At 55.6% G+C, this 21,428-nt stretch overlaps 1 protein-coding gene across 1 annotated transcript in view; it reads left to right on the top strand.

Annotated features, from left to right (window-relative positions):
* MYO18B (myosin XVIIIB) overlaps positions 1-21,428 on the top strand; it is a 219,972-nt gene that overhangs the window by 62,707 nt on the left and 135,837 nt on the right. The window contains exons 17-21 of the mRNA XM_053928945.1: positions 1,984-2,131; positions 5,771-5,930; positions 9,309-9,492; positions 10,277-10,499; positions 13,297-13,406. Coding sequence (XP_053784920.1) covers positions 1,984-2,131; positions 5,771-5,930; positions 9,309-9,492; positions 10,277-10,499; positions 13,297-13,406 — 825 coding nt within the window. The remainder of the gene's footprint in view (positions 1-1,983; positions 2,132-5,770; positions 5,931-9,308; positions 9,493-10,276; positions 10,500-13,296; positions 13,407-21,428) is intronic.

The raw sequence follows: 21,428 nt of genomic DNA, 5'->3' as shown, positions 1-21,428 counted from the left end.
CTGGGGGTGCTCTCTGCACCAGAATCACCCAGGGGTTGTAAACCACTGACGCCTGGCTCACGCTGCCAGATTGTGTGTGAATCCGGGACAGTGGCCCTGCCCTGAACGTCCAGTCCCCCTCGGGGTGAGAACTACACTCTGCGTTCTGTCTGCGTTGGTGTGTTAGAGTGCACCCGCGCCTGGGAGCCCGTGGTCAGAGCGGAGGGGGACGCAGGACCAGGGCCCAACGGCCTCTAGCCAGTTTCTCCTGGGAGGATCGGTGTTCAGATGAAGGTGCTATGCCCGGCAGGGATGGGAGAAAAGGGGCCGGGGGTGGGGAAGGGCCATCTTGCATCCAGGCCCCTGAGCACCCTTGCGGCAGATGGGCTTAAGTTGGGGGGCTACCTGAGCTTCACCTCACTTTCTCCACCCCAAGAACCCACTTTGCTGACCCCAGACCTGCAGCACTGCTCAACCCTTGGCCAGAACTGCCCTGGAGGGACCGTTTCAGGTGGCTCCAGACTCCAGCCCAGTCTGGGTGACCTGGAGCCTGTCATTTCACCCCTGTTTTCTCATCCCCAAAATGGGAATGTCACGTCCCCTGAGGTTGTCATGAATGTCGGTGAGTTCCGGCACACACAGTGCCTGGCAAGGTGCTTGGCGCATAGTAGGTGTCCTGCAGATTGCGTCTCTCCTGCCCTTTGGGAGCACAGGCTGCCCTTTCCCTCGTTCCTGCACCTAGTCAGCCTTCTCCTGGCCCGTGTCGGCCACCCAGTCCCTGCACAGCCCCCTAGTCTGTGAGCCCTCCAGCCTTTCACCTGCTTTGCGTCTGGTTGGCACCTGTCCGGCTGATCCCACCTCCCTGTCGTGTTCCCACACCTGACAGGGGCAGTCCTGCATGATCGACAAGGGCAGTGAGGAGGGGCCGTGGTGTCCCCCAATGCCAGGGCAGTGGCTGGCAACAGCTGCCTCCTGAAGATGGGCTGGCTATCGATTGAGACCCTAATACAGAAGGCCAAGGGGAAGGGACAGGATGCCTGGGGTCTAGTTCTAGTTCTGCCCCCATGTGTCTCCATGTGCCCCTGGATGTGTTCTTTCTCTACGGGCCTTCGGGGCGTGTGGACCAGCATTTCGGAGTTAGGGTGACCAACAGTCCTGGCGTGCCAGGGACTTTGCTGGCTCGAGCGCTGAAATCCCCAAGTCCTGGGAAGCCTCTCAGTCCCTGTCACCGAGGGACGAGGGACGGCTGGCCACTGTACGCATCCCATTTCCTCCAAAACCACTCAGCAGGATTCCTGGTTACACCAGCCCGCCCCAGGCCCTCGGATACGCCCCTCAGCTCTGCAGGCCTCTCTCAGTTCCCTGTGTGCGAAGTCACAGCGCTGCCCAGATGGCCTGTGGTGCTCGGGGCGGGATTTAAAATTCCGTGTCTGTGCCGTGGGTCCGAGGTCACCATCTCCTCCGAAACATGATTTGGGCACTTTTCTTCCCCTCTGAAGATTTTAGTGTAAAAATGTATGACTTCTAAGAGGAAGCGATGGGGGTGGATTGTGTTCGGCTGCACGCAGATGCACACAACCGCCTGTGTGTGTGTGTGTGTGTGTGTGTGTGTGTGTGTAAACCTGTCATTTCCACCGCGCTCCCGTGTAAAACCCTCACGCAGCCCCCTGAGGAGGTGCCGCCAGCCTCCGCTTTCCATAAGAAGAAACGAGGCTCAGAGAGGCGCAGCGAGTGGCCCAAGGTCACCCAGGAAGTGAGGGGAGAGGTGGGATTCAGACTTCTTGGAACTCAGAGGTTGTTACAGTTTTGTGGTTTCGACACTGAGATTCTCGGGTGAGGGGAGTGTGGGGGTGCATGGGAACGTGACCCAGGCAGGTGTGTTTGAATCACGGTGCCTGGGACTCAGACCTCCTGGCTGGGGGGCTCTGGGGGACAGGAGTGAAGCCCAAGACTGGCATCTGTTGGGGATCAGGGCTTCTCAGTGTCTCGTGGTTCTCCCGCCAGGTCCGCCTCCCACCTGGGGGAGGCGCGGAGGATGCCAGGGGCCTTTTCTGGGTCCTGGACGAGGAGGTCCGGGTGGAGGGCTCCAGCGACAGCGTGGTACTCGAGCGTCTCTGCGAGGCCTTCGAGAAGAAAGGGGCCGAGGCCGAAGGTAAGGGCGACGGGGGAGGAGGGCGCCGAGTCCAGCCAGGAGTTGGAGTCTGCCCTTGTCTGCTGCAGAAAGCGCCCCGACGAAGCCTGCCGGGGCGGGGCCTGTGTGCAGAGCCGTCTCCGTGTGCGCTTTCGTTCACTCACTCACGTGCTCGTGTGTTCCGGCGCCCACACATGTGCTGGGCGGCGTGCTGTGCAGTGGTGAGCCAGCCTTGGTTCCAGATGAGGTCACTAAGGCAATGAGGGTTGGCAGAGAGGGTGGTCAAGCAGTCAGCCCTGGGACATTCCGGTGGCCAGGGGCCAGGGACAAGGGAGCGATCAGCAAAGGAGGCTGAGGAGGAGTGGCCAGAGAGGTAGGTGGGAAGCCGGGAGGACGGGAACTGGGCCGATTCAAGGCTGCAGAGCGGTCACGGGAGGTGTGGCTGTGCAACAGTGGAGGTCACTGGCGACGGAGACCAGAGCAATTTCAGTGAGGTGTTTGGGGTGAGCGTCTGACCTGAGTGGTCTGTGGGAAACCGGGAGAAGGGCTGGAGAAAGACGCAGGACGGCCCTCAGCACCTGTGCCCTGGTCTCAGGCCGGCAGCAGGCTCTGCCCTGGCTGAGGCCCCTGTCCGGGACATTCGTGGGGCACTCTTGCTGTCACATCAGGACAGGGCTTTGTAAGCGGCAGTGGTAGCACCTGATGGCCCCAGCAGCTGTCCCTGGGCCCAGCTCAGAGCGGCAGACCCTCGTCACTCCCAGAGAGCCTGGCTCTGCCGGCGACCGGCCGGGGCCCCTTCACTGGCCAGTACCACGGGGAGGGGGGCAGCGCCTGGGGCCGCAGTGCTGTTAGGGCCCGCAGAAATTTCATTTCTGTTAAAAGTAGAAGAAAAAACCTTTCAGGGCAAATACAATGTTTTAATGTATATGTTATGGGTCGAATTGTATCCTCCTCCCAAATTTATATGTGAGCGTCCTAAGCCCCCACACCTCCGAATATGACTGTGTATGGACATGGGGTCTTTAGAGAGTCACTGAGGTGGGCCACGGTCGTGGGGGTGAGTCCTTATTTAGTTTGACTGGTGTCCTTTTAAGGAAAGACACACACGGGGAAGACACAGGGAGAGGGAGAGGCCTCGGAGCAGAGTCAAACCCGCCGACACCTCGAGCCGGGCTCCCAGCCTCCAGACCTGCGAGGAAATAAGTTGCTGTTGCGCAGGCCGCCCAGTCCCGTGTTGTGGCAGCCCTAGGAAGCTAATGCAACATCCGCACGTGTTATTAATAGTATCCATTAGCCTTCATAGCAGCGCAGTCATGCAGTGTAATTCTGTGTATACAGAATTACCTTTTTAGTGGAGGAAGAGGCCCACGAAAGCAAAGTGCTGAGGGCCCAGGAACGCCAGGAGGCAGCACTGGACGGCCCTCACCCTGGAGGGGCCCTGGTGCTTGAGGTGGCCCTGGCAAGGACCAGCTCTGCTCTCTGAAGTACATCTGTCCCTTCGGTAGCCAGTGAACAGAGATGGGAGGGCAGAGGAAACTGCTATCTGTGAAGCCCTGACGCCAAGCCAGGCACGGTGGGCTCTGCCTGCGACGGGGTGGCCGCAGCCTGGGAGAGACCAGGTGGGGTACTGGGGCCCTGCAGGTGCCGAGAGCAGAGTCAGTGCTGCGTGCATGAGGCCTGGCTCCAAAGGCCAGCTGGACCCACGACTCCCCTCCAGGCTGTGAAAGCGGCCCCTGTCTCCAGGGGGTGTCTCTGGGGGCTCAGGCATGGAGTTTTTGGGGGGTCTGGGTGGGTGGAGGCAGAAGCACACCCAGATGCAGAGGAAGCCAGGAGGCAGAGCTGTTGTTAGCTCACCCAGGCTTCTGTCCCCGAGACCTGGGCTGGGTCCCCGCTGCACGACTTGACAAGTGTGTGTGGCTTCTGGGAAGTTGCTTCCAGGGGACTGGTGCGGGGATGGATGAGCTCATGGTGCCAGGAGGCGTCCGTGCCCCTCCGCCTTCAGCTGGCTGCTCAGAAGGCTCCTCCTCGGAGCCCTGCCCGGCCCCCGTCTGACGCCGTCCCCTCTGCAGTCGCCACGCTGTCCCGTCATTGCCCCCTGGTCGTTTCCTTCAGGGCCCTTCCCAGGCTCAGGAGCGTTTGGTATCTGTTCCCTTCCGTTGTCCTCTGACTGCCCTGGGAGCCCCGGAGGCTACAGGACATGTGCCTGTCTGGGCCCTGCTGACCCCCAGTCAGTGCCCGACCGCAGCCAGGCCTCCAGGGGCTCTGCCATTCCCCTCCCCTCTCCTCACTCACTCTGTTCCCATCCTACTGCTCTCTCCACTGCTCCTGAGACACGCCAGGCACATTCCCACCTCAGGGTCCCCGCATGGGCTGTTCCTTCTCTTCCTTCTCCCATCACATTTTAGCGTGACTCGCTCCCTGACTCGCTCCCTGACTTTCTCCCTCACCTCCGGCGGGTCTCAGGGGCCTGACTGACCACCGTGTGGAAAATGATAGCCTTTGCCTCCCTTCCCCTGCTTTCTTCTGCTCCACGGCAGCCATCACTGTGGGACATGGGGTGTCTGTCCTCACGGGCAGGCGTGTCAGCTCCTTGAGGGCAGGGACAGGGTTGGTCAGCACGGTGTCACCAGCACCTAGAGCAGCACAGCCATGGGGAGGAACATGCATACCCAGTACGGGGATCAAACCCGCAACCTAGGCATGAGCCCTGACCGGGTATGGAACTGGCAGCCCTTTGGTGCACAGCATGATGCTCCAGCCAGCCAAGCCACCAGGCCAGGGCCAGACTCCGGTCTTGTGCCAGGCAGGATGCTGAGCGCTGGGCAGGTGGAGACAAGTCCTTGGGGACCCCAGAACACCAGCCCAAGTCTCAATGCAGGAAATGGCAGTGATACCCACTGCTACTCACTGAGCTACTACTCCGTGCCAGGCCCTCTATTAAAGTGTTTACATACACTGTCTCTGCTGAGCCTTATGGCAGGCTGGGAAGCATGTATCACTCCATCCACGTTTCCCAGGAGAAGAGACTGAGGCTCAGAGATCTAAGTGGCCTGGCCCGTGTCACACAGCCATAAGTAGTAGGGTCAGGGTTTGAACTCAGGTCTTCTTCAACTCCAAGCCCAGCTGTCTCCCCCACTCACTTCCTTACAACTGAGTGTCTGCCAGCATCTTCCAAGAGTGGGCTGTGCATTTATTTGGTTGATGGTATTCAGGACGAGTTTTAGGTGGCACACAAATATTTTCAAAATTTTTAATGATTATATATGTATTTGCATGAATATTAAAAAATAGTTTGCCCACCACACTGTAGTATAATCCTTCTTTATAAATGGGCTTCTCTGTACAAATGTGAGTCCAGTGAAGTAAAACATTAATAACAGCCCAGATGATACATGGGTATGGTAAAAAATCAAGCAGATTGTATGCGCCAATGCAGTTTGGGGAAACAGGTATTCTGGAGTTGAGAAGGCAGGGAGGAGTAAAATCCGCGTTGGAAATAATGTCAGCAAATGCACAAACAGGAAGAACGTGGTTCCCCAGAACTGTCAGCCTTAGCTGCCTAGAAACACAGTCAAATGGAAAAAGTGTCCTCTTGGTGATGCCACAAGATTGCAGTGTCCCCGCTGGGCCCCGACACTCACGCACTGTGTCTGCTTTCAGGGACCTCTGCCCTGCGACCCTGCGAACAGCCCCTGCACTGTGAGGTCTCCCACCAGCGGGGACGGGACCCCGTGCGCTACGACCTCACTGGCTGGCTGCACAGGGCCAAGCCCAACCTCTCGGCCCTGGACGCGCCCCAGGTCCTGCAGCAGTCGAAGAGGTGAGTCTCGCTGGGGCTGGGGACAGGTTAGGGCCCCCTGAGGCTCTGCCGTTATCTCCCTGCTGGGGCCATGCGGTCACAGCGACCCAGCGAGTAAGGGCTGGTCGGGGAACTGTCCCCAATCACGCAAAGAACTGTAACTCAAATCGGAGCAGTTCAACATCTCCCTGGGGCCAGGGTGAGCTCAGCCGAGGAGAAGAGCCAGCCTTCTGGGGAGGTGGAACAAAAGCTCAAAAGCTGTGACTTCTTATTTAGTTTTTTGCCTTTCATTAAGTATCTCAGAGATGATGGGACTGGAACAACTTTTATGGACATCTTAGAACTAGGGAGTCATAAAACCGAAGTGATAATGTTTTGTAGCATTATAAAAAGCTCACTGCATTCCCTGATGGCTCTTTTCAGAAGTGCTGGCCCAGGGCTGGCAGCCAATTGCTGCCTTTGGTTCCCAGAGTTACTGGGAAATGCTTGTGTGTGTGTGTGTGTGTGCGTGCCCGTGCAAGTATGCAAAGCAATCCTCCCAAGTTCAGTGCTGGAATCCTGTGGGGCCAGAGCTTGGACACAAGGAGAGAAGCTGAGACCACTGGGGAGGTGGTTGGGTGTGAGAGAGGGGAAGGAACATATACTGAGCACTCACTGTGCCTGGCACCAGGCAAAACGCTTTATAAGTGTCTTGTAAACCCTTCCAGCAACACTGCATCCTTAGCCCCACTTTACAGACGATAAAGCGGAGGCCCCAGGAAGTGGGATGGCTCGCCTTTGACCACACAGCACAGTCGTGGCAGAGCCGAGGTACCACGTCACTAAGTGACCCTCGGAGAGGTTCTCAGGACCCAGGGCCAGAGCTGACTGGAGACATGTGTGCAGCGGGGTGCATGGCCACTCAGCTCCAGCAGAGAGATCAAGCCAGGGGATGGGGCACAGGGAAGGGTAACGAGCGGACAGGGTCGCGTGAAGAAAGCCAGGCCACCTGGGTCAAGTCCTCGCTCTGCCCCTTGTCACCTAGGTCAGCGATTTTCAACCGATGGGCCGTGACAATTTTTTAAGCAGGCGGTATCAGACTGTTTAGTCAGGGGCACTGAGCTTTTTTCCCTTAGATTGTCCAATAAAAAGAATCAGAGCCAACACAATAGCTGTCTGGGGTGAATGCCCTGTCTGGGACCATAAATAAGTAGGTCATATAGTAGAGTTGCCTCTCATTGGGCACGTCGCATAATACGGTTGTGTCTGATTGGTTAATTCTTGGTACCAGAAATGCTTAGATACAAGTATAGGCACCTGACTTTTTAAAAAGTCTCTTTGGAGAAGAAAGGGTATAAAATAATCATAATAATCATAATCATAATCATAATTATTATGATTATTATTGGCAATTCAATCAAAATTATACCTATGTTTTACTAGATCGGCAAAAAAGTAACATTTTTTGGTGTGCTGCAGAATTTTAGTAATTACTTTATGTTTGCCATGAGATGAAAAATGTTGAAAATCCCCGACCTGGGTGACTATGGGCAGTTTCCCTCCCCTGGGCTTTTGTTCTTTTTTGGGGGGTGCTTTCTCCACCCTAAAATAAGGGTTTGTCAGAGGAGACCACAGACCTGCTGAATATTGCCCAGCTGTGGGGTCAGGCAAAGGTTCAACTTCTGCTTTTGCCTTTTTCAAGTGGCACAACCTGGGCCTCAGTTTTACAATCTGAGAAGTGGGTGTGGGACTTGGCTGGCGGAAGGCATGGGTGATGTCACATGACTGGTGGCTCATTTAGGAGCCTGGCTCCCTGCAGGCCCTCAGCACAGGTCTCGGGGCTTGTGACCCTGTACATTCTCTTCCTGCTCTAGGATCCTGCCGCTCAGGCTGGGTGGCAGTGAATATGGTTTGGAAAGGGTGAGGCAAACCTTTGTGAACCAGTGGCCTGGTGGGCAGGGGCATTCTGGAGGAAGGAGCAGCACCTGTGAACTCACAGCTGGAGGAGGGGAGGGGAGGGGAGGGGAGGGGAGGGGCAGGTGGGAGAGGTGAAAGAGCAGGGCAGGTTTGGGAGTAAATCCCATTGGGATGTCTTGTACACTTGAGAGCCAAGCCTTGGTGGGTTTTGAGAGCACACGGTGCTTTTCCTTAGCGTGCAGTTCTGCAGCCAAGGATGCCACACTTGCCAGGGTTGTGTGTTTAGCGTTTTGATTCCTGGGCGCCACCCTCTTTCTCTGGGAGTGGGCCCTGGGGACTTGCTTTGCTGACAAGCTTCTCCAGAGGTTCTTAGGCACTCTCAAATTTTGGTCAAACACTCTTGCTTCATATATCAGAAGCAGAGGCCCACAGAGGACACACGATAAGCCCAGGTCACAGAGTAAATTGAAGACCAGAGGTCAGGGCTCCCAGCCCCACAGACGGGTCAGTCATGTATGGGGACCAGGACTGTGGGTGCGACCTGCTCTCCCAGCGCCAGGATGTGTATCCACATCCCCCAGGGCCCTGCCTGTCCTCCTAGGGCTCCTGCTCCCAGGCAGCTCCCCTGGCCACCCCCCACCCCTGCCCCCCCGGATTTTTATATTTCAGTGCAAGTGTATTCAGGCCATTGCGAATCCTTGTGCTCGGTCATGCCTTTAACCATTTACACAGCTTTGGGGCGTTTGAAACCCCCTTCCTCAATAGTTTGCACAGCTGGGTGAGGCGTAGAGGGAGACCGGTGATAGCACGTCTGGGGGGTTGGGGCCAGGGTGTGGCCTGGACTTGCGGGGAGCAACGGGAGATGCCTGCTGCTTCTGTGGGAGGGGTGGGGCCGGTGCGACTCCAGAGGCTCAGGGCTCTGTCAGGGCCACAGGGACATCCTCGGCCTTCCTTACCCTCTTTGCCCACAGAAGCAGGCAGGCCAGCGCAAGTTCACAGAGCAGACACACAAGGGGCCCTGGCCCTTGCCCACCAGCCTCAGCGCCTGCACCTTACAGGAGTGCCCAGGGGAGGCACAGACCGCCCCTTGGCAGCAGGCCGGATGCTCCATTGGCAGGTCCAGGCACTGACGGCGTGGCCTGTGTGTCGCTTGCTCTCGTGTGGAACAGAGGAGACGCCTCCCCTGAGCTGGCCCTGTTCTAGGGATAGCAGAGACAACCTGCCCTCTGAGAGTGCAGCCTCAGTAGAACCCCCGCAGGTGTGGAAGCGACAGGGCTGTGCAGAGAAGGAGAGATGCTCTGAGGTCGGGAGGGGGACGGCGGGGGGTAGGGGGCGAGGAGGAAGGAGCAGCATTTGTCACAAAGCGAAGGCGTGTCTGGCAGAAAAGGGCAGTAAACAGCTTGTGTAGTTCATGGGGGGTGTGGGAAGCAGATCTGCAGGAAGTGAGGTGGACCCTTTCCCCATGAAGCCCCTAAAGCCCCTCTCTCTTCCCTCACCTGCCAGGGAGGAGCTGAGGAGCCTGTTCCAGTCCCGGGCCAAGCTGTCCCCAGTGTGCCGGGCTGTGGCAGGCCTGGAGGGCACCTCCCAGCAGGCCCTGCAGAGGAGCTGCGCGGTGAGGAGGGTTTTTGCCAGCAGCTTTGCTGCAGTGAAGAGGAAAGCTCCGTGCTCCCAGATCAAGCTACAGATGGTGAGTGGGAGCCCTGTCCCCTCTGCCACGTACCCCTCCCCTCCCCCAGGACGGGTTATCTCCAACCTCCCCTGGCATCGCCCCACAGCCCGCACTTCACAGAGAAGGAAACTGGGACTCACAGCAGCAAAGACACTTGGCCACAGTGACACCGCTGGCGAGTGACGGGCCCACGTCCGAGGTCAAAGCCCCGGCTACTTGGTATTGAGTGGCCTCTGAAAGTTTGCGGGAGCCACAGTTGTCCTCTTGACCAAGGTGACGGATGTCTCAGACAGACCAGGCCTGCCTGCCTGCCCCCTCCCTCCCCACCGACAAATGCCTGCATTTGCACCACTGTGCCCTCCTCGGGAGAAGGCAGCAGGCCGCGGCACTAGATGTAACTGTGTTACCTGGACACGCTCATCCAGTCACACGTGAGACAACTCGAGTGGTCAATGCTCAGGCTGAGCCGAAGCGTAGGGCGGGGAAGGATACGTTTTGAAAGAAACTTACAACATGTTATTACTGAAAAAGCACACACACTGGGTCCTGGGTTCTCGTCACCCTCTTCTGCTGGTGGTGTGTGAGCTGCGTGCCTCAGTTTCCCTACCTGTTATGACAAGGACTGGTTATAAAGACCCCTTAGTTTTCATGAGCACAAATCAGGCTGCAGGTAGAAGGTCCTTGGTGAGGGCCCAGGAGATGCCCGGGCCAGGCTGGCTGACTGCGTGTTTGGGGAACATTGGAGCTCTGCCTGCCTCGCCCTGAGCCAGCTGGCCCTGACTCCCTCTCCTCTCCACCCTAGGACGCGCTGTCCAGCGTGATCAGAAGGTCGCAGTTACACTTCATCCACTGCCTGGTGCCGAGCCTGATGCTGGAGAGCAGGGGTGGGCAGGGGCCTCCGACCCCGCCCCAGCCTGGCGGGGACAAGCCCGGAGCAGGCGGGGCCCTGCCTGTGGACATCCCGGCACTGAGGGCCCAGCTTTCAGGGTCCTACATCCTGGAGGCGCTGCGTCTGCACAGGGCAGGTGAGAGCCGCCGGGGCAAGGGGCGAGGGCCTTGTCTCTGACTCCAGGACATGCCTGCCCACTAGGGGCACCCAAGGGACAAGAGCACCTGTTGTGTGCCGGGAGCTTTACAGATGAGGAAAGGGGATCTCAGAGAGGGAAAAGGCTTGCTCAAGATCCCTCAGCTGGGACGTGGCAGAGCCTGGATTTGGACCCAGGTCTCTCCAAATCTGAAGCCCGTCCTGTTTCGTGGAATAGCTGTGTGCTCCTGGACAGCCGGGCCTGTGTCTTACCCTCTTCCTTCCACCACCAAATGCGCTGGGAACCTCTGCTTTGGGATCAAGAATAGAATTCCCCGAGGGAGTAATATTTTGGTTAAGAGGCTCAGCCTGGTTTGGGAGACCAGCATGGAAACAGGTGATAATGACACAATGTGACGAGGGCCTGTGTCACTCAGGGACACAGGAGGTACCTGGATGCCTGGAGGAGGGAGGTCTGGGCTCACTGGGGAGGCTGGGAGACCCTCCTGGAGGAGGGGACATCTTAGCTGGGTATTGACACAAAACATGTGGCCCAGCTGTGGGGTCCGGGAAGAGAGGGCGCGTCGGGCAGAGAGATCAGTATTGCCAAGCCAGGGAGGCACAGCCGAGGAAGGGGTTCAGAGTGAGCGAGGGACTTGTGGGAGATGAGGCTGGGGGACCCACGGGGAAAGGCTGTGAATTTGGTCTTTGGAAGTTGGGTTTTCTCCAGGTCCAGCTGAGGAGAGGAGGGGGTGGGGGGGTGACAAAGGGGGTTGAATCAGCGCAATGAAGTCTTGAAGGCCTGCATTTTAGAAAGTGAGCATGCGCCCGAGGTCGCCACCATCGGCTCATCTTATGAGTTTGGTTCGATCTGAATTCTTCTGCTTCTTTTCTGCCTCTCAGACCCCAGGGGCCAGCACGCGGATGCCCCTCCCTGGCAGTCAGAAATGCCTCAGGCGCAGGCGGTCTCCCTGCAGAAGCTGGGGCTGGTGGGGACCCGGGTGAACACCCACTTGTTTAATGTCTCTGGTCCCTGACATCCCAGCTTGTGGTCGCCGCCCCCATCTCTGCCCACTGCGTTAATAATGGAACCCTGGGCACAAGGTATTTGGTGGAGAAGCTGGGAGCAGCTGGAAGCAAAGATGAGCCCCTCGCTCCCCTGAGCTTCCCATTGATTTTCCCTCCTGCCTGTGCAGCCACCAGCGGAGGGAGACAGATAATGTCACAGGGGAAGAGCAAGTGGCAGCCGGTGGCTGATCGATTCTGCCTGGCTGGCTGGCGGGAAGCGCCGGGCCTTTGTAGGGGCCCCTGAGTGCACAGTCAGGTCAGCTTGGCCCCTCCCCTCTGTCTTCAGCCTCTGCCCTCTGCGTTCTCAGCATAGCCCAGCTTGTCAGGATGAGTTTTCCAACCAAGAGAAGGGTTGATGCTTGTGGTGGAACTTTTCAGTTACTGCCTCCCAGACCCGGTTCATTTCCTCATTATTTTCTGCTCTAAGTTGCTCTGTCTTTCTCACACCATAGAAGAGATATTACGTGCATCCCTAGATGCATACGTATATAAAATACTGATGCTCTTGAATTCATGCAAATATAATGTATACATGCATGCATAATTCACACACGTGTGTGCTGTTTATTGAGCACCTATGAAGTGCTGAGCGCCGTGTCGTCACACACGCTGGCTGGCAGTGCCCTCACGGGGTATGGTGGCTGACGGGTAGGAAATGCTCATTACAGGTTAAGCATCCTACGTCCCGGTGGGGGCACAGCCTAGACTCTGGAAGGGGCCGGCCTGGGCTTGGCCGTGGCCTACACCGGCATGTTCCGGGATAGGCCCCCTTTGTGTTATTCCTGTGAGACCATGGAGGCTCTACCACGCCCCTTGTATCAGGACGAAGTCCAAACCTCAAGGTCTGACCTTAGAGTTCAAGTTCCATTGGGACCCTGCTCATCTCTGACCCCTTATTGCCTGCTCTCCACCGAGTTAGTCACTGGCATTGTCGGGGTCTGAGCCCCAGCAGGGACAGTGCCCTCTGTGTGACTTTGGGCCAGGTGCCTGGTACCCTCTGGGCCTCAGTTTCCACATCCATAAAACAGATATAATAACACCGGCACCAGAGAGTCTGTAACCCAAGGGAGTTGTCATCCTAGTGTCTTGCACACGTTAGTGTGTTGCACACGTAGGTGCTCAGTAAACGCCGGCTGTTGCTATGACTGTGGAACAAACCTTAGATTTCTCGGGTCCAGCTCCTTCTGCCTAGACCTCCCTCCCGCACCAAGTCCCCTGACAGGCCCACGGCTCCTTCGTAGGCCAGGCCTCAGGTCACCTCCCCAGGAGCCCTCCAGACGCCCCTTCCCAGGTGCACACAGAGGGGCACAGCTGGGTTCACCCTGCACGTCAGATTTACAGCTACCCCTGGATGCTATTCAGTGCAGCATTTCCGCCTGCAGTCTGTGTGGGCGTGAATGAGTGTAGGGCCAAAACCGTTTTCCCCCATGGTCAAGCAGGTTTGGGAAAACTCCGTGTTCAGCAAAGCTACTTGGGCCTCTTCCCTGCAGAACTTCCAGAGCCTCTGACACGGATGCTGAACTCTCAGGAGGCAGCTAAGGGTGCAGCTTTTTCAGACTGGTGGGCGTTTTATAGGGTTTGTGTTCTGCAGAGAGCTTTGGATTGAACTCTGATGTTAGCACATGGGGAAACTGAGGCCCCGAGAAACGAGTCCACAGAGCACGTTAGTAGCCAGGCTGGGAGCAAGACCCCAGGCTGGCCTGCTCACCTGGATGCCTGTTCTCCCCCAGGCTATGCTGACCACATGGGGCTCATCCAGTTCCGCCGGCGATTCCAGGTACTGGACCCCCTGCTCGCGAAGAAGTTCCTGTCGTCCACTGAGGGAATAGACGAGAGGAAGGTACGTAGGGATGGGTGCTGGTGCGGGTGCATGCCTGGATACTTTTGTTTTGTAGGGGGGACAAGGGACCCCCTCAACCAGCTGGGGTCCGAGAGCTGGGCTTTGGGGGCAAAGATGAGGGCGGTGTGAGATGTGGCCCAGGTCCCTGCACCAGGCTGCGCCCCCTGCCATCTCACTTTGGGACACTACCCATCCCAAAGTGGCCCTTCTGAAACCCTGCATGAGGACATGCAGGAGAAGAATCAGCACAATGAGAAGAGCGTGTCCCAGCTAGATGGGCCCCGGCAAGATGAAAGCCATCACTTCCAGAGGGAGCTCCTCTTGGCACCAGCACCCCAAAATAGTTCATGAACGGGGGGTCTCACTGTCAAAAACATTTGGGGCGCATTTCACACGAGAGCCCCCTCAGAGAGAATTGCCGTGAACCCCCCAGGGCCTGTGCACTAGCTGATGCCTCTGCCTGGGGCGCCCTTCCCCCAGTCTCTGCGTGGCCGGTGTCGACCTACTCCTCCACCCCTGGGAAGATATTACTCTCCGCCACTCACCTTGTTGTAACGTCCGTGCAGCACTTACCCCGACGTGAAATTAGTCGGTTCCCCTGTGTGTTTTCTAGCTCATGGCAAGTGTCAGTTCTCTGCTGAGTGAACGACCACACGCACCTACCCTTGCACTTCTGCTCCTGCATCTCCTTTCTCTAACTCTACCGCAAACTCCTGGGGCTGGAGCCTGGTCTTTACCCCTAGTGCCAAACCCTCTATGATGTTTCCATTGAGAACGGCCACCAGCTGATTGATGGTTACAGAGCTCTTTAGAATTTGCAAAATCCTCTGGCATCCGCACAGCAGCCCTGCAAAACAAGAGCGATTCTGGCCCTTTTACAAAGGAGAAAACATAGTCCCATGGAGACGAACGGACACCCCTTAGGCCACACAGCCAGGCACTCGTGGGTTTTGTCCTGAACCCAAGTTTCGTGATTGCAGGGAGGGTCGTTGAGAGAGCAGGGGCTCCAGAGTCACACAGACCTGTGATAGACTCCCAGCTGGGGCTGCCTCAGTTTCCCCATCTGTGAAGTGGGAATGACAATAATGCATACCTCGATGGGGTGTTTTGAGGATTATGTATAATAGCGTGGTTGATGCGCTTGGCACAGAGCTGGGGGCTCCATTCCTCTGAACCCCTATCACCTGCATCGTCGTGGTCCTCCAACGCCAGAGTGGTGGTACTTTCACCACCTCATTGAAACTCCACCTCCGGGGGGGAGGCGTGCCCACGTGTGCTTGAGATTGTCGTCCTCAGTCACAACAGTCACGGAAATCCCAAGCTGGAAGGATAAACACAATCACAGTCAGTAGGTCCTTTCTCGAGTCTTCTCAGCAGCAGGGACCAGGGCACGGGCCACCTCCTGAAGACAAGGCAGCCGCTCCCACACGGCCCTCCTAATTCACCATGGGGTGGGCAGCTCAGACCCAGCTGGTGTGGTACAGGCCACCCTCTCTCTGGGTGGCAGCCCATTGGGAAAACTTGGTAAACTTGGCCTGGCTTGGCCCCACTAAGCACTTTGTATCAATCTTTATTGGGGGTCCCTTAGCCCAAGTAGATCTCTGTTACGAGCACCCGACATGGAGCCGTTGGAAGGAGCTTGGGCTCCTCTGCAGTTGCAGACAGCCCCGGAGTGGGGCGTGGGGGGTTTCTGCGGCGACGGTGGGCGTAGCATGTGGAAGCGTTTCTATTCCGAACGACTCAGCAGTTCTCCGTCGTAGCCAAACCCAAACCACCTCCATGCCCACGCTGGAGGCCTTGGGAAATGGAAAATTACAAGTGCAATGGACTCGCTGGGAAGTTTTCGCTGCTCCTTATTCTTTTTTCATTTGCTCACAAATTTCATTTGCTGCAGCATAGCATTTTGGTAGCAGCAAAAGGAAATAGCATCCTGCCCGTTATGAAAAAGCTGATAAATATTCATCTTTCAGGCAGCGTGATAGGCCATGAATTATACATGAACATGTGCTCGGGTGGGCAAACTGTCAGCCTGTGTGTGTAAAGGAAGCAGTTAAGACCCCAGGATTTAAGACGACCAGTTTGACAGCAGGGAAAAGGTCGATGTTGTCCTTGGACACTAGAGGGCAGCAGAAGGAATTCGTTGTTAGGGTATGAACTGGTGAGGTCCCTGTGTGCCTGGCCTGCATCACCTAAACGTTGGTTTTTCACGCCCAGACTATTTCTCAGAGACGTGCTGTCATTGCCTGGGTACGTGCCGGCTATTTTGTGTTCCTGAAACAAAAAGCACACATCTTTTACCACATGCGCACGAACTGTCATCGCTGCGTGTCAGGCACAGGAGGTAAAGGTCTCAGGTCCTTGGCCTGGAGCAGTCCTGGCGGGAGGAAGCCGTCCCACTGCTGGAACTATCCGGCTTTACGGCAGACACCGCTGAGGCCGTCTCCACCCACCTGGGCGGGCGGTGGGGTTCAGCTCTCAGGCTGGGGTGCCTCACGCCGGCCTTTTCCTTTTCACTGCGGGAAAATACACGCAACATAAAATTCACCATCTTAAACCCCTTTCAGCTCAGTGGCTTTGAGAACACTCATATCGTTGCCCTGGCCTGGCCGGTGGCTCGGATGCAGCACTGTCTTGTACACCAGAGGGTTTCGGGTTTGATCCCTGGTTGGGGCGCATATGGAGGCAATGGATCAATGTTTCTCTCTCACATCGATGTTGCTCTTTCTCTTTCTCCCTTCCCCTCTCTCTCTCTGAAGTCAACAAATATATCCTCCAGTGATGATTTAAAAAAAAAGAACATTCCTATTGCTGTGCAGCCATCACCTCCATCCTTCTCCAGAACTTTTCCATCTTGCAAAACTGAAGCTCTGGAACATTAAGCACTAGCTCGGCATTGTCCTTCCACGGGCCCTGCACCCACCCTTCCACTTCCTGTCCCCATGCATCTGACTACCCGGTGCCTCGTTTAAGGAACTGCACAGCATTTGTCTTCTTGTGGCTGGCTAATTTCACCTAGCGCAACGTCCTCCAAGTTTATCCATTTGTGGCACGTGTCAGAACCTCTCTCCCTTTGGTCTGAGTGATGTTCCATCCTGTGGATAGACTGCGTGTTGTTCGTCTGTCCTTCTGCCAGAGGACACTGGGGTTGCTCCCGCCTTTTGGCCGTCGTGCATAATGCTGCCGTGAACACGTGCGTACAGGTCTCTGCTGGAAGCCCTGCTTTAGTTCTCTTGGGTAGATGCCCAGAAGCAGAATTTCTGGATTGTATGGTATTCTATATTTAATGTGGGGGGGACTTCCTTATTGTTCCCCACAGCAGCTGCACCAGTCTGCATTCCCACCAGCAGTGCCCAAGGGCTCCCTTTTCTCCACATCCTCACCAACGCTCACCTCCTGTTTTTTATGGTAGCCTTTCCAGTGGATGCGAGGTGGCATCTTACTGTGTTTTCAATGTCATTTCTCTGATCATCAGCGATGTGGAGCATTTTTCATGCCCACGCAAGACTTCCGAATGCACGCTCTCTGAGGCCCAGCGGTGGGTGTATGGGGAGGCTCTCTACAGAATGTGCCATCTATCTGTGATGTTAATTTAAAACGATTATTCATTTCACCCAACTTTAGCCAAGTGCCTACTCTGCACCAGAGCCTGTGCTAGGTGCCACACGGGTGAACGGGACAGTCTCACTGGGGGAGAAACACTAACACCAGCAATGTCCGCGCAGAGGGATGGCTTTGGGACGCCCCAGGGAACACCCCTAAGGTGGGGCAGCAGGGAAGGCAGGGAAGGCATCTGACAGCAGGTGCCAAGGAGTTGAGCCTGGGGCGATGCTTCGGAAGGATCAGGGCAGGGGTGCGCACACGGGATGCAGCTTGTGCGGAGACCTGCAGCCCTGAGCTTGAGCAAACAGGGTGTCAGGTGTCAAGGAAAGGGTCTGAAGATGTTGGCAGGGGCCCGGCCACGGGGCACTGTTGGCAGAGCTAGAGAGTATGGGACTCCTCAGGGGGTCGGTGACGGTCCACTGAGAGGTTCTCAGCAGGGCGCGGCATAGACAACCTGGTCTCTACGAGTTGATCTGGCTTAAGCAAAATTATGAAGGAATTCAAGTCTACTCTGCCCATTTCATGGTCCTGTCTAGGGAGGGACGTTCTCACACCGACCTCCAGCGGTTCAGGATGTCCCGTCTGTCCTAGACACCAAGGCCTATGCTCAAGTCTGCATAATGACCGTGTATTCCCTTCTAGTCACCTTGGGTCCCATTTTTCTTTCCTGGGTTATCGCATCTGGGTAAATTGATACTTTAAACTACACTGAAGCCCACCCACAGTGGCCAGAATGGGGAGCTCTCAAGGCAGGTCAGTGGAGGTGTTCTTTCAGCTCACCTTGACTCTGACCCAGGTGCTGGCCTCCCAGCCCCTCTGCTCCTCAGGCAGCATTGCCAGGTCTCTCTCATCAATGTGACGACCCCCGAGAGTGCCTATAGTCCAGTGTCGATCGATTTTAGCCAACCACGTCTCTGTCCTGGGGACTTGGTCCGAAGCACACAATTCAGGGATGTTAAGCTATCTTCTCAAAGGCAGCTGCTCTTATTTCATCTCAGACCCTGGTGGACACTCCCAATTCCCTCCAAATTTTCTCAGAGCCCCTTTCTTCTTGTAAGAAGCCCACGTGAGCCCCTGGTCGGGGGAGCTGTCCGCACTCAGGGTACTGAATGACTATCCAGGTGTTCCTATAGTCTAAGCCCTGTGGAAATTATTTATTCACCATCGTTTTCCTGCTCACCTTGTTGTCCTCCATTTCAAGTCAACTGTTTCAGTAATTTTGTGTGTTTTCCATTTAGTGTTAACCAACCAATTTTGTGTGTGTATGTGTGTATTTGTTCACGTAGTTTGTTTGTTCAGAGCCTGGTTTCTCACATCTCTCTCTTCCATTCATTCGTGCCCACAGGTAACATTTGGTTGGGCATAACAAAGCGCCTGGCACACAGTAGGTGCCTAACAGAGAGCAGCTGTTGGACTGGGGTGGCCGCTGGGCCACGGCGTTTCACAGACGAGGCGCGGTGCTGCCAGCAGCCCAGCAGCCCACCGGGCAAACGTCCAGTCCCCCAAACATGGTTCTCCGTTTCGCACCACTCGCTCCGGTGCAAGCTGGGGAAGCATTTCCCAGCCGTGACTCTTTATTACTCCCGGCATCTCTCACTGCCTGTCTCTCATGTTCAGCTTCAAGTGAGATGTCAGCCCCCATGCTTTTTGGGTGCATCCTTGTCGAGCATTGTGGGGGAAGGCTCTTTGCAAAACTCTAGGACACAGAGGGGCCCTGGGAGTGGAGGCATGATGGGGGTTTCTCCCAGGCACCTTCAAGGACTCATGCTTTGGCCTAGAGCAGTGGAGGTGAAGCGTGTGTCATCTCTCCACCGTGTCAAAGACGGGCTGATGACCTCAGGACCTCCACCCGTTACCAGCGTTTACTGAAACGTAACACGTCCCAGGCATGGTAGTAAGCACTCCGTGTGCATTATGTGAGCTGCCCGGAAGTCATCGTCAAGTTCAACATCTAAGCCCACAGAGGGTTTCCACTGACTGCTTTTGTGGTGGCGGTGGTTGTTTCCTTGATTATGGGTGGGTTTTTTGCATCACTTGAAACTCTCTTTTTGTTTAAAACTGGACATTTTAGATAACATGTGATCGCATCTCTAGATTCTGGTTTTTCTCCAGCTGTTTAAGAGCTAACATATCTGGACTAGACTTTTGGAGTCTGTCTCCCCCATGGTATGAGACTGCTAATAGCTCTGCTCAATTTTTAATTCTTGTTTTTATTATTGATCGTGGGTCCTCGGGGCTGCCCTGTGTCAGCATAGCATCGTGGCTGGTAGAGGTTGTCATCAAACACCGTGAATCTGTGAAGCACTCACCCAGTTCGCATGGAGCTGTGTGTGTGTGTTGGGAAATACCTTCTATGTTCAGGCATTTATAATTGTGTCTTGCTTTTACTCTTTGTTTGGCTCATGGTTTTTTGTTTAAATGGGGATTTGGAGGTAGATAGGGTCATCCCTCTCTCTCTCTCGTGCACGCACGTGCCCTTGATCATGTGCCTAGCCTTCCAAATGCCAGGAATACGTGGGAGCTCCTCAAGGTGCGCTATGGCTGCCCCATTCCCATAACTCCTTGTTAAATTTTGGCTGGCCAATGTTCATTGCTCACTCAGTCTCAGGCTAACTGTGCCATTGACTTTCGTTTGTTTGCTGCCAAGGTCACTGGTGTTTCTGACAGTGATCCTGGGTGTGGGGATTTCCCTGCGCTTTACTCCATGGAAGTAGCCCCTTCTGCCCATGCAGCTGCCAGATTTCACAGCTTGTCTCTTCCTGGTAGGGTTCTGCAGTGACAGAGCTCGGTGGGGGATCGGAAGGGCCCCACTCAGGATTGTCACAGACCCCCACTGTTCCTCCCTGATAGGTTTTTCTTGAATGAATGCTTCTCACTTTGTTGCATCCCCTGGATCAATTTCCACAGTATTGAAACTTGATTTTTCAAAATAGCATCCATTTTTATCACTGTTTTCTGGGGGAGAGGATTTATCGAGCTCCCGGCCCCAGCACTCTGGAAGTCCTACGTGCTACTTTTGTGACCTCCTGAAGCTCCCACTGCACCCTGGTAGGGTAGGCCCCTTGTTTGCCCCTTGTTCTAGGATGTGAGGGTCAGAGAGGGGGGTGTCTTGCTTCGGGTCACACAGCCTCATGAACCAGTGGGCCTGGACGGGAGCCCACTGTCAGAGGACAGAGAAAAAGCTCAAGAATCTGATCCCTGGGGTCTCGTCTCCCCCCGTCACATGTGACCTTTGATGAGTCATTTTGTGGCTCCTGCTGCCACTCTCTCTCTCTCTAAAACGGGCGTAAAACAGCACCTGCTGCCATGGTTTGCAAATAACATGAGTGATGCGTCAGGTGCTTAAAGCAACGGGCAGAATTGAAATTGCGGGAGAAAACCGTTGCCAACATTTTCCTCAGCATCCCACGTCTGGAGGAGAACCCTTCGTTCGGACATCCGGACAGTGCGGAGGCGTGGCTGGCTCCAGAAAGACGCAGCCCCCGGGGACATTTCTTACAGGAAGCCTGGATGCGCACCCTGGGTCCCGTCAGTGAGCGACCAAATGAGATCACTGATTCTTCTTCCAACCCGTGACAGCTGCTAAGAGTGATATTAATGATGATACTAATAATAGTAATTAAGTACAAAGTCATTGACAAAGTCATTCTCCCAGGCTCCCAATTATTCACCCCAGCCCTGGCCCAGTCGGGGCCGGAGTGTCGTCCCCATGCTGCAGGTGAGGGAAACAAGGGTCAGAAGTACAGGCCAGTACCTGCGGCTACCCATTCCCTCCACCCTTGGGACCGGGACTTTCTTCTCTGTCAACAGGACGGAATGTCTTTGTTAGACCTAATGTTCCCGGCTACACAGACACCTCAGGGGCCACGGAAAACGAGATGGTGAAGAACCCTTGGGGGTTTGCTTGGTGGTGTTTGGGGTGTACCTCCGTACTGCTACCAGCTTTGCCCATGACAGAGCTGGGAGGACTGGCCCCAGGACGGCAGGGCTAGCTCACAGTATGTCTTAGTGCTTCCTGCGCGCCTGGTACTGTGTCAAGTCCACCGTCCTCTGTGAGAGTGCTATCATGTCCCTCCGCCCCGCACCGCCCCATTTTTCTGAAGAGGAGCCTGCCGCTCAGAGTAAAATGCTTGTCCAAGGTCATGCAGTTCACGAGGGCTAACACCAGCATCTCAACCCGGTGGATCTTACTCCAGAGTCTTAGTCCACGCATCGCCCCCCCACCCCCCACCTCCCGACATCTACTCTGAGTATTGACTCCAAGGTAGATTTAGAAAAAATTCATTGGCTGTAGCCTTCATTTATTTTTCATCCAATCTATTTTCAGCCCATTTTTATGTTGTTTTCCTCTTGTGCAGAGAGAAAATATGCTGTGTTTTGGAGATACTGGTTTTCTGCATTCTGCTGCCTATAGCTCCCTGG

The sequence above is a fragment of the Desmodus rotundus genome, chromosome 7, assembly GCF_022682495.2.
Source record: "Desmodus rotundus isolate HL8 chromosome 7, HLdesRot8A.1, whole genome shotgun sequence".
Classification (NCBI taxonomy): domain Eukaryota; kingdom Metazoa; phylum Chordata; class Mammalia; order Chiroptera; family Phyllostomidae; genus Desmodus; species Desmodus rotundus.
The sequence above is the reverse complement of the archived record's forward strand: the minus strand, read 5'-3'. Positions and strand labels throughout refer to the sequence as shown.